The 16,578-nt window shown below is 44.9% G+C and overlaps 1 protein-coding gene across 1 annotated transcript in view; it reads right to left on the reverse strand.

The window, feature by feature from the left end:
- The window catches only part of LAMA5 (laminin subunit alpha 5), a 267,511-nt gene that overhangs the window by 128,969 nt on the left and 121,964 nt on the right, over positions 1-16,578 (reverse strand). Inside the window, exons 7-14 of the mRNA XM_054980364.1 lie at positions 10,596-10,711; positions 10,233-10,351; positions 8,438-8,528; positions 7,458-7,592; positions 6,559-6,621; positions 6,257-6,397; positions 2,479-2,616; positions 778-912 (exon numbers count right to left, since the gene is read on the reverse strand). Of these exons, the coding sequence (XP_054836339.1) occupies positions 778-912; positions 2,479-2,616; positions 6,257-6,397; positions 6,559-6,621; positions 7,458-7,592; positions 8,438-8,528; positions 10,233-10,351; positions 10,596-10,711 (938 nt within the window). The remainder of the gene's footprint in view (positions 1-777; positions 913-2,478; positions 2,617-6,256; positions 6,398-6,558; positions 6,622-7,457; positions 7,593-8,437; positions 8,529-10,232; positions 10,352-10,595; positions 10,712-16,578) is intronic.

Genomic DNA, 16,578 nt, shown 5'->3' on the forward strand with positions numbered 1-16,578 from the left:
GGGGTACCACCTTTATATTGGGCAAGGACCTTAAGGAAAGTTTTCATAAGGAGACACTGTTATATGTTGTATTAAAGTACGGGATCAGATTAAGGTTCTGGTATTGACCTATAAGGCCCTGTGCGGACTGGGACCAGCGTATCTACGGGACCGTCTCTCCCCATATATTCCCCAGAGGACACTCCGATCAGGGGACAAACAGTTGTTGGCGGTCCCTGGCCCCAAGGAGGCCTGCCTAGCCTCGACTAGAGCCAGGGCCTTTTCAGTCCTGGCTCCCACCTGGTGGAACACTCTGTCTGCTGAAATCAGGGCCTGGCAGGACCTGCTATCTTTTTGCCGGGCCTGCAAGACAGAGTTGTTCCGCCAGGCATACGACTGAGGCTGGGCCTTCACCGGCCTGGAAAAAAAGGGGTTTATAAAACCCTCCCTGTGAAGGCTGTCCACCATCCTGTTTTAAATGTGTTGTTTTTAATGAACATGAATTTTTAATTGTATTTTTAATATGTTGTTATCCGCCCTGAGCCCGCTCACGGGGAGGGCGGAAAACAAATTTGAAATAAAATTAATAAATACATAAATAAATAAAATAGATGCAGATGAATAAACAGGTGCAAATGGATAGATAATAAGAAATACCTATAGCCTAGATCTAGCCTGGGAAAGCTATGCAGGATATGACCTTTCTCTGAGTACTAATGTGCAAAAGGAGACTTCTTCCTTAGGCACCTCCATTTTTTGGCCACCTTCCCTTGGCAACCCTCTCACAAACTGGCATACCTTGGCAGTGAGGGTAAGAATGATATCCAAAGCTGCACTGGTCACAATGAGTACCGTCATACTCAGGTTTACAGTAACACCTGCCAGAAGCATCGCAGCCTTCCGGCAATGTCCCAACGACACTGCAACCACAAACTAGGAGGGAAAGGACACACGAGGTTCAGAACAATGTGCTCTCAAAAGCACTACAGCAAAAATCACTAGAAAACCAGCTCTTCCCAATGGTGATGTTAAACGCTGGCAGGCAGGCAGGCAAATAGGATGGGCTTCTGAGAACCTCAGAGTATATCAGTTATGCATGGCCTGCCTAATAAGGTCAGGTGGACTCCCATACGTATCATTCCGTGCTGTGCGTAAAATGCAACTGTTCAGGACGTATTTATAAAGGTAATACACCGTTGTCGTTTTATTGTCCGTGAAAATTTAAGGCGGTTTTCATTCACCGTTTCTTGTATGTGCTGCATTGTTTTACTTCATTGTTTTAAATTTTCTAATCTGGTTTTATTTGCATTGTTCACTGTACATATTATACTACTGACAGTATTGTTCTTCAAAACCGTAATCCAGTTTTAATGCACCGTCTTCAGTTTTTATACTATTCTCTTTGCATTGATCTTAATTGCGTAATTTTCCTTGCGTCTCAGTGAGAAAAGCAGACTATAAACAAAGTAAATAAACAAAAATTTAAGTTCTAGTCAGAACTGGTTAATCAATTACACACTGCATAGTCAAGAAACTACTATGTTTGGTGGCAAGAAAATGCAAAATCTGTTTTCTGGCTGACGCAGCAAAACAGATTACGGCTTGGATTTTAAGCTCCCTTTCCTCTTGAGGTAAAAGAGGAGCAGGGAAATTCTCACAGATTCTCCCTTCCCACTGTAGCTCTTCATTTCAACCTCCATGATGTTCCAGGGGTGGGTGGGGGGTGTCACTTAACACAGCGGCACAATTTGGGGAGCCATAGATGATTGTATTGGTGGGTCGGAAAGTAACCTTTCACACAGCACCGTTCTGCTTGCCCTGCAGAGGATCCAAGTCTATATTTATTTATTTAAAATATTTACTGGTTTCCATCTCCATCCAAAACGTTCCAGGCAGCTCACAACACTAACCCTGAGATTTTAATAGTAAGATTATAACCACATAAATAGGACAAGCACGGCAGACTACAAACAGCAATAAAAGCTGTTTCAAACTGGCAGTCAAAAAACTATCAAGGCCAGAGGATTACAAGAAACGTGCCATTTCAGGCATATGTTTCGGTGAATCAAGTTTCCAAACTTGGAAAAACTGCTCTGTGGAGTCTGAATCTGACGAAGAGACCTGTGGTTCTCGAAAGCTTATGCTAAAATAACACTGGTTAGTCTTAAAGGTGCTACTGGACTCTTTACTATTTTGCAGCTACAGCTAACTCTTCTGGACTTACTTGGCAGGATTTGTTCTGCTTCCAGTTTCCAGGAAAGAAAAGAATGAATAGTGGGTCTGGGTTGTTCCTGATATTGACAAATAGGAAACAGGAAGGACAAGGCACATGACAAGCCCTTGCCTTCAAGAATTCAATTCTAAGACTTCATGCGCAAATCCGTGATGCCTAACAAACTGTTTTTTCCTACACTGAAAATTACAACGACGCACAACATTTGTACAGCAAACGCTTCTCAAAGCTCCACAGAAGCGATTTGCGCACGTCTGAGGACTCACGTTGACACAGCGGGTAGCTGAAGTAGCCCGGGGCACACCGATCACAGGAGAAGCCTTCGAATCCAGCTCGACACAGACACTGGCCAGTCTCGCTGTTGCAGGAACCGTCATAAGAGCCGGAGCCTGAGCACTGACAAGCTTTGGAGGGGGGAAAAAATAAATAAATGACCATTTTGATGCACAGAATTGCCCAGGCCCTTGTAGTGCTATCCCGTTAACTTGAGGTTACCGTTTTCAAGAACATTCCATAAAGTGACTCCCTATGGGAATGTTTCAATGTAACCAGTCGAGGGCCTCTTGGCATGACATGTCTTATTCAGAGTACAGAACCTCAATAATGTGATCTGTGGACGTGTGTGCCTTAGTGAAATGGGTTAGATTTAATGATCCGGCCCTTATATCTACCCAGGAAATACAATTACAGGACCCAATGGCGTCAACTACACTGTCCCTGGCTCTTACAACTGCTCATCCTCCAATGTGATATATACCCTCATGTGCCAACAATGTCCATCTGCTCTGTACATTGGACAAACCAGCCAACCTCTGCGCAAAAGAATAAATGGACACAAATCTGACATTAGAAATGGCAACGTCCAGAAACCAGTGGGAGAACACTTCAATCTATCAGGACATTCTGTCAAGGACTTAAAGGTCGCTGTAGTTCAACAGAAACCTTTCAAAAACAAAATCCAACGGGAAGCTGCTGAATTGGAATTCATATGTAAATTTGACTCAGGCTGGGATTGAATAGAGACTATGAACGGTTATCTCATTATCAGAAGTAACTGACTTCCTTAACAGAAGCAAACTGATCTCCATATCAGAAGCTACTGTTTGCATCTACTCCGCCCTCCCCTCTCCACCTATATATCTGACCAGTTTCTTCTTGCCCTCCATGCATCTGACGAAGAGAACTGTGATTCTCAAAAGCTTATGCTACAATAAAGTTGGTTAGTCTTAAAGGTGCTACTGGACTCTTTTTGATTTTGCTACTACAGACTAACACAGCTAACTCCTTTGGATCTATGTTCATAAAATATGAAGCCATGGGACACAGGGGATGGCTGGAGAGCACATAATACAGTATCCTTGCTGAAGCTAAGGAGGCCTGGCTCTAGCTGCTGCCTCAAAAGGAAGACCTCCTAAGAGATCTATGTACACTACTTAAAGCTTCATGATGAAGGAAAGGAGAGGTCTTGATTAAATAAATAAAAGAGGCATGAGTAAAAGAGAAACGGGCTGTATTGGGTTAGGACCTGCTGATCCATTCTGCTAGCGGCAGCACTTAACTCTGGTGCAAAGGAACTTCCCCTGATACAAAAGCAACATTCTGTTCACACAGTTCTCCCGTCAGGACTGTTGGGCCTTGCGCTTGTCCCACATGACCAGAGTGCACCTAGAGAGCAAGCTTGGCAGTGGAGGGCAAGTTGTCTTTCTCACCCATAACTGCTGACCTCCTCATTGAGGACCCCCTCCCCCATAAACCTCTGAAGAGCCCCAAGTTTTCCCCCAGAAAAGAGATGAAAGATCACAGTGTTACTGGAAGCAAAGCTTTCATTTGATCTGAATAAAAGCAGAATTTGTTTTGACCAGCCAGCCAGATGGATACAGGCACTATAAACATGTTCTCTTGAAGGGATCTAAAAATGTGCCTGTAAGGGAAGGTGGGAGACCACCACGGAAGACTCTGCAGAGGAAGGCAATGGCAAACCACCTCTGCTTCTCACTTGCCTTGAAAGCACCTTACTGGGAGTCACAATAAGTTGACTGCAGCTTGACAGCATGTATGTAGGTAGAAACAGGCCTAAGACTGAACGGCACAGAACACGGTTAGAGACTAGGAACTGCCATAGAAGCCTGAAAATCTAAAGGTGAAATGATACAATCGTTGCTTTATGGGAAACTCCCTCCGAAAGCTAGAATTCCTTGCAATTCTGGCATTATTCATTTATCAGAATGTGCCCTCCGGAGATACAATCTAGGCACTGGTCATCGTCCATTAAAGAAATGCTGCCATTGTTTTCATTCTCCTGTACCAGGGGTGGCCAAACTGTGGCTCGGGAGCCACATGTGGCTCTTCTAGAAATATTGTGTGGCTCCCGGAGGTCTCTGAGTATTGCCGTGGCTATACATTTTATTTTAGTTTAGTTTATTTCCCTCCCTTTCCTTCATGTCTTGCATATTTTCAATAAAAATGTTGGGGTTGCTAGGTCTGACTCAGAAAATACCTGGGGACTTTGGGAGTGAAGCCTAGCAAGGATGTGACATCACTTTTGTGATGACACTTCCAAGTCAAAGGTCAGGCGATGGCTCTTCCCAAGCTCTACCCTTCTGATGATATCACTTCCAGCATACTGCAGCAAAATCCTACCCCTTCTTGTGATGTCACTTTCAGGACATTGCCCCAAACCTGCCTCTTCATCTGAAGTCACTTCAATGCATCATGTCTTTCGGCTCTCAAATATCTGACGTTTATTCCATGTGGCTCTTATATTAAGCAAATTTGGCCTATACTGTCCTATACTGACCTCTGTGCCTAAAACTCCCTCTGTGACCATTTACGTGTTTGACAATGCTATTCCTCTCTGGAGGAAGAACAGCAGGTAAAACCTAGTAAAATTAATTAATCTAGTTGTATTCTACCTTTCTTCCATCAGGGAACTTAAGGAGCCTTGCCTAGGGCTCCTATCCAGGAACAGAGCATCAGTAGATCTGCTTAACTTTAGCAAGGGGTGCTGCACCCTGTGTCTTCTAGATGTGCCTTGGGAGTATTCAACAGCTCAGGCTTGGTTTTAGACAGCACATTTTCTCTGTTCCTTCCATCCTTCCTCAAAACTTACCTTTTCTCTTAAGCTCCCAGAAAGTACCTTAACCCCCTTAACCTTTATTCCTGCATTTGCTTACATTCATTTTTGTCACCTTTGTCTCTCCCTCCCCTCCCCTCTGTCACCTTCCACACAGTTGATTTTAGTTTATAAGCCCTTAAGGGAGGAGGACTTTATTGTTGACTTACGAAACTCTAGCCCCATCTGCACCAGGGACACAACTCATCAATATCCCAGAAGTCAAGCCAAAAAGCATCGAATCAGCTTGTTTGGGTCCCTTCGCACCTCTCATGTTTGGTCCATGTGGTACCGTTCTTTTCAGTCTGCACCGTGTCAAAATGTGTCGGGACTGACGAGTGCTGGCACTTTCATGGATGCCGTCATCGGTGACATCAGAGCACCAGCCCTTTCCCCCTTTTTTTCTTTTTTGCACACACAATGAATCGATGCATCGCTGGATCAATCTATTTCCTGGATTTCTCCCTCTCAACCCATTGGTGCATCGATCCTACACTGGATGTTTTTAAAATTCTTTTTTAAAACAAGGGGAAGGGAAGAGAAGGGGAGGGAGTGGCTGGAGAGACAACAGTGGCCAATCACAATGAAGTGGGCTGGCAGAGGGTGGAAGGAGGGCAGAAGAGGGTGGGACACTAAAAGACAGGATAAAGAGCATGCACAGGGGAAACAGCAGACTGGAAAGTGGATCTTTTTTTAAAAAGTTGGAGTATAAGGGCTCCCAGGAAAGCCATGGAAAAGCCACATAAGAGCCTGAGTGACTACTCATGGCAGCAAATCGGGTGCAGACGGTCACGAAAAAACCCCTCAGCAGTATGGAAACTGAAGCACCGAAATTGGCCTGTGCAGATGGGTTTTGTAATGACTAAAAGTTGTTAAAAGAGGGAGACAGACTGCTGGCCTGAACAGTGCTCGTTTTGGCTTTGGTTACTCACCCTGGCAACTTGGTCCGTAATACCCTGGGGCACACTGATCGCACTGGGTCCCTTGGAAGTTGGGTTTGCACAAGCACAGCCCAAGCTGAGCATCTTTCCGGCAGGCGTTCCCTCTAGTCCCCGCAACATTGCAGTCACAATCTGGGGTGGTGGGAAAGTTCGGGGAGAAAAAGTTGTTACATAGGCACATGCCAAGAAGGGCCCTTGATCGCAAGCCAGCCAATCTTGAAATGATCGTAAGTGGTTAATAATAAGCATAGTAAACCATAATTAATCACAAAAAAGGAAACAAAAAAGCTTACTTATTATCTGTCCAGCTGGAAGGACCTGCTCTCCAGTGTCATTGAAAGAGAAAACCGGCACAGCTAAGTGAGGGGAAAGACCATGCAAGCATTAATTCCCTAAGCAAGAAAACGACCTTCATTAGCAAGAACCCAGACCCCTATAAATAAACGCTTCCGGATTCAAACATATTGCCTTCTCTTCAGCTCAAAAGTTAATGGCTTTTCTGGCCTGTGTTCATCTTTCAAACCAATCCCATGAAATAAGTAGTTTGGCACCGAGAGATGTAATGATGCAGAAAGTAGATATTAGAAGCCAAATTATGATTACAAGAGAGTGTCATGGTGCATTTGAGGTCTATCACCTGATTAAAGATACCTTAGGTCGTTAATATCACCAATTTTAGTTAATTAATAGACATGGGAAAAGACGAATGCGTGTTCCCCGTTGGAGCTTATCATATGCAGTTTTTATAAGTACTTGCATGAAATATAGTATCTTTAAAAAAAAAACAATTAAATGAGATACCTTTCGGATGATCAAAAATTATTAATAATAATAACAACATTCGATTTATATACCGCCCTTCAGGATGACTTAACACCCACTCAGAGAGGTTTACAAAGTATGTTATTATTATCCCCACAACAAAACACCCTGTGAGGTGGGTGGGGCTGAGAGAGCTCCTAGAAGCTGTGACTGACCCAAGGTCACCCAGCGGGCTTCAAGCGGAGGAGTGAGGAATCAAACCCGATTCTCCGTATTAGAGTCCTGCCGCTCTTGATCACTACACCAAACTGGCTCAATGGATTAAATGTTGTAGCCCAAATGCACCCGCTGCCAAATTAAAGACAAGCAGTGATGCTTGGCTCCTCCCACCACTGCCCGAACGACCCATGCTTGTGTTAATAATACATACGATAGCAGTGCGGGAAGTCCACGTAACCATCGGCACAGGCATCACAGAGCTCTCCTGTGTAGTTTGGCTTGCAGTAACAGCGACCAGTCAGGTCCTCACAGGTGCCATCCGTGAAGTCTGAGTCACAATTACAGCCTAGGAAGAAAGAGCGTATCTGTGAATCTCCTGTGCTGGTTCAAGGCTGAGAAAGGCCAGCTATGGCTGGGAGCTACAAGTGCTCACTGGAGTGACACATACTGTTGGTTAAGGTGTCAGATATTCCAGTTCTTCCAATGTTCAAGTTTGCCTAAGAGATACACATTGCCTGAAACCTCCTCCTGTATTGTTACAATAACAACAGATGTGTCCGCACGACAGCTTTACAAAAATCAAAATTCCATCATCATCAACATCATTACCAGGGCTTTTTTCTGGGAAAAGAGGGGGTGGAACTCAGTGGGCTGCCCTCGGAGAAAATGGTCACATGGCTGGTGGCCCCGCCCCCTGATCTCCAGACAGAGGGGAGTTGAGATTGCCCTCTGTGCTGCGGCACGGAGGGCAATTTAAACTCCCCTCTGTCTGGAGATCAGGGGGCGGGGCCACCAGCCATGTGACCATTTTCAAGAGGTTCCGGAACTCCGTTCCACTGTGTTCCAGCTTAAAAAAAGCCCTGATCGTTACCATCACCACCATCATCACCACATGATCAATCCCAGCAGTACAAAATGCAGGCCAGTAGATATGACAAAACGCAAAGAGGGCCACAAGTGCACGCTCAATGGTTCTATGTCTGCTTGATGGGCAAGTGAGTGGTCAGTTTCTCTTTCCGGGGCCAGCCCCTCACTCCACATGCTGTACTGCTCCAGAAGGACAGCTACCTTCAGGAAAGGAGGGCAGCCAGAAGGGAGGAACTGAACAGCTCCCATGAGCATGGAATGCCACATGTGGCACTTTTGATCCTGTCCTGTACCTAAAACGTACACAAGAGAGTGTATACTCACGATAGCAAATGTATGGTGAATCTATCGGATGATCTGGGGATTTGTAATATCCTGGGATGCACCTCTCACAGTTGATGCCTTCTGTGTGATGCTAAAAAAAAATGATAGTCAGCAGCAGGTTCCGTTTGTACAGATACAACCTCAGCTGTCATTGTGGAGTGACTCCGACTACAAAATTCTCCCAAATATCAGGAATGACACTATAAAAAAATGCCGTCTCGTGTAAATAGGCGAGCTTTTCTTGCCTGCTTAGAATAACCAGGAAGTGGCAACTGGGTGACCACAAATGGTGCGTGGAGATATACAGAAAGTGACAATCCAGATATGTGGCTCCTAGGCCATGAACGGCTTTAAAGGTTATAATCAGCATCTTAAATTGAACTCTGAAACAAAATGACAGCCAATGTAGCAGTTTGGAAACAGGCTAACCCCTGAGAATAAACAAGCTGGCCCATTCTGAACCTGTGCCACATTATTATTGATTTTATTGATTTTATTAACAGCTTTTTAGCCTGCTTTTCTGCCCTCACAGAGCAACTCAGGCAGCTTACAAACATACAAATTAAAAGATCATCTTAAAAGTCATTAAACCAGCACGTAAATTCATTGTTGAAACAATTTAAATACAAAAGATAAAAACAGCAGTTAAAAATACTGGGGAGGGAGGAAGGATCGCTAAGGGAATGCCAAGTGAAACAAAAAAAAAAGTCTTCACCTGTTGGCAGGAGACAGCAACAGAAGGGGACAGGCGAACTTCCTTGGGGAGAAAATTCCAGAGTTTTGGTGCCTCTACTGAGAAGGCCCTGTCCTGAGTTGCCGCCTGCCTAAGCTCAAAATACAGGGCCACCCAAAGAACGGACTCCAAAGATGACCACAGGGCTCAGGAAGGTTCATAAGGGAGTAGGTGGGCCTTCACACAGAGCTTTGAAGGTCAGAACTAGCACCTTGAATTGTGCCCAGAAACAGATTGGGAGCCAGCGTAAATGAGCCATGACTGGAGTGATACACTCCGTACAGCCCACCACAGGCAACATCCTGGCTGCAGCATTCTGCCTCAACTGAAGTTTCCGAACACTTTTCAAAGGCAGCCACATGTAGAGCACATTGAAGTAACTGTAATGTACTGAATGTAACCAAGACACATACCACGGTGGCCAGATCTTTCTGCCCAGGAAAGGCCACGGGTGGCTAACCAGTAGAAGCCACTCCTGGCCACAGCTGCCACCTGCATACCCAGCAGTAGGCCTGAGTCCAAGAGTACCCCCACACAATAAGGTATATATTTCCCCACTTTGGGGACATTCACCAGTGAATGCCAACCACCGTGTTTAGGTGACTGTCTTTTTTTTTGCTGGTGTTTCTCTTAAGTTTTAGAGTATTCACAAAATTTGCCTGGGACTGTTGCTATTCGTGTGTAAACAGGAACAACTGCTCTATTTCATACATGGTCAAAACTAACATGGCCCTACTGCATCATGGGACATAGCACAGCTCTACAGGGAAGATGAGAGTTTACCTGCGAGCTGCATAATACGTAAAACGGCCACTTTCCCCTGATATACACTATTATCTGAATTACATAAACTAATATGGCAGGAATGATCGGATGTGTCGACTCAAGAAGCTAGACTACGTTCTTTTTAGATCCCTTCCAGCTGTACTACTTACAGATGTGATCTATCCACAGCAAGGATTCAGATTATATTTTCTCGTGGACAACACTGCAGGGCTCCAAGCGAACACCACAAAGAGCCGTCCAACAGACGTAAGAGTTCCTTTGCTTCTTAAGCCTTACCTGGCAGTCAATGCACACCCCTCCTCCTTCAAACTGGCCATTACGATTTCTGCTGGCCTTGTGATGGTCAACCTCTGGGTCGTAGTAACAATTGTAGGCGTGGCCATTGCAATTACAGGCTGGGATAACAAAACAAATGTAATTAATGGTGCATGCTCAGGTTTGTACGTTCTTCAGACTTACCACTGTATTTTAAACTAGGCCCTTTGCATCAGTTGGAAACTTTCACTTGTGCGACTGCACTGCAAAAAGGGTAAATCAAATTTTTCATTCTTGATTTTGCAACCACCTTTGACATGAGCAGAAAGTGTGTGCGGGGGTGGGGTGGGGGGGTGTCAAGCCGTTCTTGATAGGGCAACTCACATTCACATTCATTGGCACTGTCAGTTGTGGCTGGCTTCCATGGCAACTGGTTGAAACCTGGGCAGCAGTGATCACATGACCCTCCACAGGTGTTGTGCTGACAGTCACACTGAAGCCTAGAAAGCAAAAAGTGATGGAACAGAGTTACTCCTTGGAAGAGATCGTCAAATGGTGGCGAGGCTTTGGAAGGGAAGCTGCACAGGAGACCACTGGCTCAGAAATTCACCTAACCAACAATTGTCACTTTGCTCCTGATAATGTACATAAGCCTCTGACATTTACCCTTCCTGTTCTTACAAACACAGCACCAGTTTTCAGCAGTGAGAATGAGCCGAACATTCACCATATCTAGACTAACATCTGAATTCGATAAAATGTTAAATTCTGCTCACAACTTTTCCTGCCAGTCACACAGTGCTCTCTATCTGAGAATGCTGCATCCTACACTCCAGTCATGACCGTGGAAATAGCATCCTGATTGAAAGGCATACACTGATTTTTATTCTGGTGCTTCAGAATGTGATGAAGAGAACTGATGGAGGGTTGTATTTCCTGCAGAAGGGAAAGCCAGGACTTCTGCCTAACAAACTACGAGAAACAAACAAGGAAATAAAACTACAGGCAAATATTTCAACAAATATCCATGTAATTACTATTATGCTTGTGAAAATTCAAAAGTTGATTTATATTGTAGCATTTTGCATCCTTTATAAGACCTAAATATTGCAGCCTCCCTGGGCTCCTTAGTGTTCCCCAAAGCTTTTCCCTGCCATCTAAGACTCTCACGTTAGTTCTCTCAGTTTGACTTGTAGTATAGGAAGGCTTTGTTATATTTGGTAGAATATCAGGGCGTAGGGGTGGCTGTGAGGTAAAGGGATCTTTTATACCTATTTGAAATAGACATTTTACTTAAACAAAAATAGTTTATTTATAAGTTCATATGTGTACTGGATTCAGAGTAATTCATAAGCATAATGGTTTCTAGACAGGTACAGATCTTCAAACGTTTCTAAAAGGAATCAATCACAAAGACTTATTTTTCCTCACTCAGGCTGATAATACTCACAAAGAAAAGAACACACCAACTTCCCTTGCATTACAGCACTTTCCTCCTTCTCCCTCTTTCTCCCAGAACAGTTCTGATCAACTCTAAAACAACGCAATGAACTCTTTTTCCCTCAGAACAACTCTAAAACTGCAGCTCACTTTGCCCTCGGTACAGCTACCATACAATCACAACATGCTTCATTCACCCATCCAGTTCCCCTCCTTCTTGCTTTTGAGACCAGCATTTTTTTACCCCATTAACATTCAAACCCCACCTTAATTAGGAGAAATAAAACACTCAATTTACATGGTAAAACATTACATATCATTTTATCATTTGTGAACCTTAAGAGAGGTATGCAACTAACCTCTTGTTAGATGTCTATACTTTCTGCTTATTTTTAATACAGGCTATCCCAGCCTCATGCTTTAGTCCTGTACTTAGCAGGTGTGTGTGTGTGTGTGTGTGTGTGTGTTTTTAAAAAAATCGATTAGTTCCGTAAAATATATCAAGCATAAAACATTTTTTCTGGCACAAGTCCTGCAGAAAGGAATGGAGCCGGTGCTAGAGCAGTGTAAGGTTGTCTGATAGTTCGGCAGGTGAGGTTCCCTCCAATTTCATCCCTCAAGGTTTGTACGGACTAAACAGGAGGTGCCAGGCAAGCGTTAGGATCTTGTCCTGACTGGACCAGGGGGGGGGGGCTGATTTATTGAGGAAGGTGACATCATGCCAGAAACTTCCATCCCACAGAACCATTATACCCGCCCAACAAAAAATGCTGTCTGTTTGTCAAACTGATGGATAACACGGTTATGTTCCAGCTTTTATCTGTGCAATTACTCATTTCCCCTGCAGGCATGCCTCTCCCTCCCATGGCACATACACACACACACCCTCCTCTCTCATTCAAAACACGGGGCTTAAAAATAGATACTTTTGCTTTAAAAAAAAATACATCAGAAATAGACAAGGGGTTGTGATGTACAGTTTGTTTTACATACGCTCACAGCGCACACGTCCGTGCCATCCTATTAAGCACCTGGGGACAGGCTTGTGGAATCAGCAACCTGATGGTGGTGGACTAACGTTCAAGACAATCCCTGCTCCATCGTCTCTACGCACCGATACAACTTCTCAGCATTATAACAGGCCCTGACAGCCATGGGATGTGGGGGACGGGCTGGGGCTCTGTAGAAGAGCCCCTGCTTTGCATGCAGAAGGATCCAAGTTTCAATCCCTGGAATCTACAGTTAAAAGGACCAGGCAGGAAGTGATGTGAAAGACTCTGAGAGCTTGGAGAGCCACAGCCGGTCTAAGGAGACAATACTGGCCTTGAGGGACCCATCGTCTGAAACAGTATAAAGCAGCTTTGTGTGGGATCCTTCCCGGGGAAGGTCATATGCACCTATGTTTCTGCTTCAGTAGGAAGCCCTTATCCTCTGTCAGAGACAGGAAAACATCCTCCAGTTAGCAACCACCCACAGCAGACGGTGGGTGAGTGCTGGGCTTTCATCTAAGCTACTCCCCCATCGTCATCTCCAGAAACCATGCAGGAGTTTTGAGACTTCCTTCTCCTTCTTCTAAATTCTTCTGAATTTCCAGAAATCATGCAGACTTCGCTGGGTTCTGCCAGCCCCTAACAGATACTATAGTTATTTGGTGATTCCCCCACCCCCTTATGCAGAGGAACAAAGCAAGGCTCTCCGCTATTATCAGAATAACGATTGCGCTCTTCCTTTGGTGGGGGGAACAATTTAGCAATTGGCTATAATAATAAAACACAGAGAGAAGATTAAATTAACCAAGCAGGCCTTAGCAAAAGCACCTCCAAATGCAAGAAAAGAAAAGAATACCCTATAAAATCAGAATTATGTACTACAGACGTCCTCCTCACCTCCTCTCCCCACCACAACACACCTGCCCTGTTTGCACATTAAGTGGGCGCATGTACAGTCTGCATGCAGGGCTTTTTTTCTGTTAAAAGAGGTGGTGGAACTCAGTGGGTTGCCAGCACAAGGGGCAAGTCTTGTCAGGAGGTGGTGCCCCTGGTACCACATGTGCGCGCGCAAAATGCGTGCACGTTCCCAGGACCAATGACGTCACTTTGGGTCAGCTGGAACAAGGGGGGAGTTTTTAAAAGTTTCAATCGCCCTTGGCGAAAATGATCACATGGCTGGTGGCCCCGCCCCCTGATCTCCAGACAGAAGGGAGTTTAGATCGCCCTCCACACTGCTCCAGTGGCACAGAGGGCAATCTAAACTCCCCTCTGTCTGGAGATAAGGGGGCGGGGCCACCAGCCCTGTGTCCATTTTCAAGAGGTTCCGGAACTCTGTTTCACCGCGTTCCAGCTGAAAAAAAGCCCTGCTTGTTTGTAAGAAAAAGCCAATGAGCGTCCACTTTACAAATGGAACTATAGACCAGGACCTGGATAAATGTGCCATTCAATCACATGCATTTAACGTAACATGAGTATTACTCGACACACAAAGGAAAATGAAGTGTGGACTTTATACAGATTGGACGTGCGTTCTCTATAACTTCTGAACAAGGCTACAGTTTCCTTCACATCATATGCTGCATCTTTGTGATTGATGTGAATTTTATTTATTTATTTTATTCAACTTAAACCCTTCCCTTATACCCTTCCCACGAGCAGGCTCAGGGCAGCTTCCAATAAATATATTGTTAAAAATACAATAAGACATTATAAATAATACAAAAACTCAATATTGATACACAATTTATATCAGCAGCATAAAAATCCAGGCGCCACCAAACAAAACTGGCCACTATATAGTCACCCCAACCACGGGTACCACCACGATGTAAACTCTAGGGTGGCTGCAAAAGGAGGGTGTGGCGCTCAAAAGAGAATTGTTGTGAATTGCTCTGAAAGCTAATGTACGCAGAAAAGTGGAATATTAATAGAATGCATAACAAAGAAACACAAACAAAACATGTGTTTCCAATGTAATATACGCAAAGTGTTCAGCCAAGAAACAAGCACCCAGGCTGAAACTGGATTGGTTTTTGCTAACAACAGGAAACCACAGCACATTTCTTGACAAAGAGACAGAGTAGTACAGTGTTTGAGTCTCTGACTAGGATTTGAGAGAGACTCTGCCATGCAAGCTCACTGGGTAACCTTGGGCCAGTTACACACTCTCAGCTTTAACTACCTTACAGGGTTGCTGTGAAGATAAAATGGAGGCCAGGAGAACAATGTAAGCTGCTTTGAGCTTACAATGTGAGCACAGTGGTTAAGCAGTTTGGCTGCGAATCAGCACTCAACTGGTTCGAATCCCACTACTGCCACGAGCTCGGTAGGTGGCCTTGGGTAAGCCCCTCCTCTCAGCCCCAGCTCCCCAGCTGAATTGTAGGGATAATAATAACACTCACTTATTCACCGCTCTGGGTGGGGCACGAATCTTTCTAGAAGAGCAGTATATACGCACTGCTGTTGTTGTTGTTTGAATCCCAATTGGGAAGAAAGGTGTGATATAAATGACATTAAAAAAGTAAATAATAAATAAATTTCTCTTGCACTAGATGTATGCGCCCATTATTAAGGCAGCAAAAGACTGCACTCCTTAATCTTTCCCATCTGTGGCGATGGTTACAAATTTTATTTTACATAAACGATGCTATAGACCCTCCTTGTGAAAGTGGAAGATTGCAAGTGAAAGAAAAGCTGAGGCCTTTCTTAGCCACAGCCCAGCAGCAGTCCTGATAGTATTCAATTGTGATGCCACTGCATTGCGCGACATGAGCTACCTTCCTTGAGATAATAGATAGGCCCAAGAATACAAAAGGCCCAAGGATAGGGACTAAACATAGCTAGCTTGCTGGAAAGAGCTGACCCCCAATTGCTATGACCAGGGCTTTTTTTCTGGGAAAAGAGGGGGTGGAACTCAGTGGGTTGCCCTCGGAGAAAATGGTCACATGGCTGGTGGCCCCGCCCCCTGATCTCCAGACAGAGGGGAGTTGAGATTGCCCTTGGTGGCGCGGAGGGCAATCTAAACTCCTCTCTGTCTGGAGATCAGGGGAGCGGGGCCACCAGCCATGTGACCATTTTCAAGAGGTTCCGGAACTCCGTTCCCCCGCGTTCCCCCTAAAAAAAAGCCCTGGCTATGACCTTTCCTCCCAGGATTGGAGTGGGGGGGGAGAGAAGAGTGTTCCTGCCAATGTGTCTGTCATTGCCACCACATTATTTTAACACAGGGTAGCAGTAGTCAGTGGTGCATGAGAACTTCCCTTAGCTCCTCCATGCCAGTAGCCTCAGCAGTGCTGGCCAGTGGGAGGGAAAAACAGCAGAGTAAGCCAGAGGCTCAATTTATCCTTGGTTCAATCCAGGCCCTCCCACATCAGTCGCTGCAGGATTTCATGTGGCAGTAGTGTTTAGCGTGGCCATGTTGGAGAGCGTTTCAGGTGGGTACCCACGCTGGTCTGCAGTGGAAGAACACGACTCTAGTCCAGCAGCACCTTCGAGACCGACAAGATTCCCAGAGTATAAGCTTTCAAGAGTCAAGCTACCTTCGCCAGATACCAGGAAGTGAGATCCCCGAGCCCTTATATCCCTTATAAGATCAGGAAGCAGGTTTCTCTCTCCAGCTGATGGATGAACCATCCAATTAGCTGCTTGGCTGAAATGGGAAGGAGATTAGCAACTCCTTGAGTGGTGTGAATAGGTGAATTCCTCCCATAAACTGCATCAACTGCCCCATACTTTTTTCTTTGACCAAAATCCCAACAGAAGCCGCTGTCAACAGCCATGCAAGACGTGCAGAAATTTTGCAGACTTGCATACGTTAATAAGGATCTGCAGAAACAGGCTTCGTCGTCGTTATAAACTGGAACAATCTGAAGGAGCCAAAAGACTCAGCCCAGTCAGCAAATTCTCAGGAATCAAGGAGTGTTGTGTGAGTCGCTAGAGGA

This window comes from Eublepharis macularius, chromosome 5 (assembly GCF_028583425.1).
Source record: "Eublepharis macularius isolate TG4126 chromosome 5, MPM_Emac_v1.0, whole genome shotgun sequence".
Lineage (NCBI taxonomy): Eukaryota > Metazoa > Chordata > Lepidosauria > Squamata > Eublepharidae > Eublepharis > Eublepharis macularius.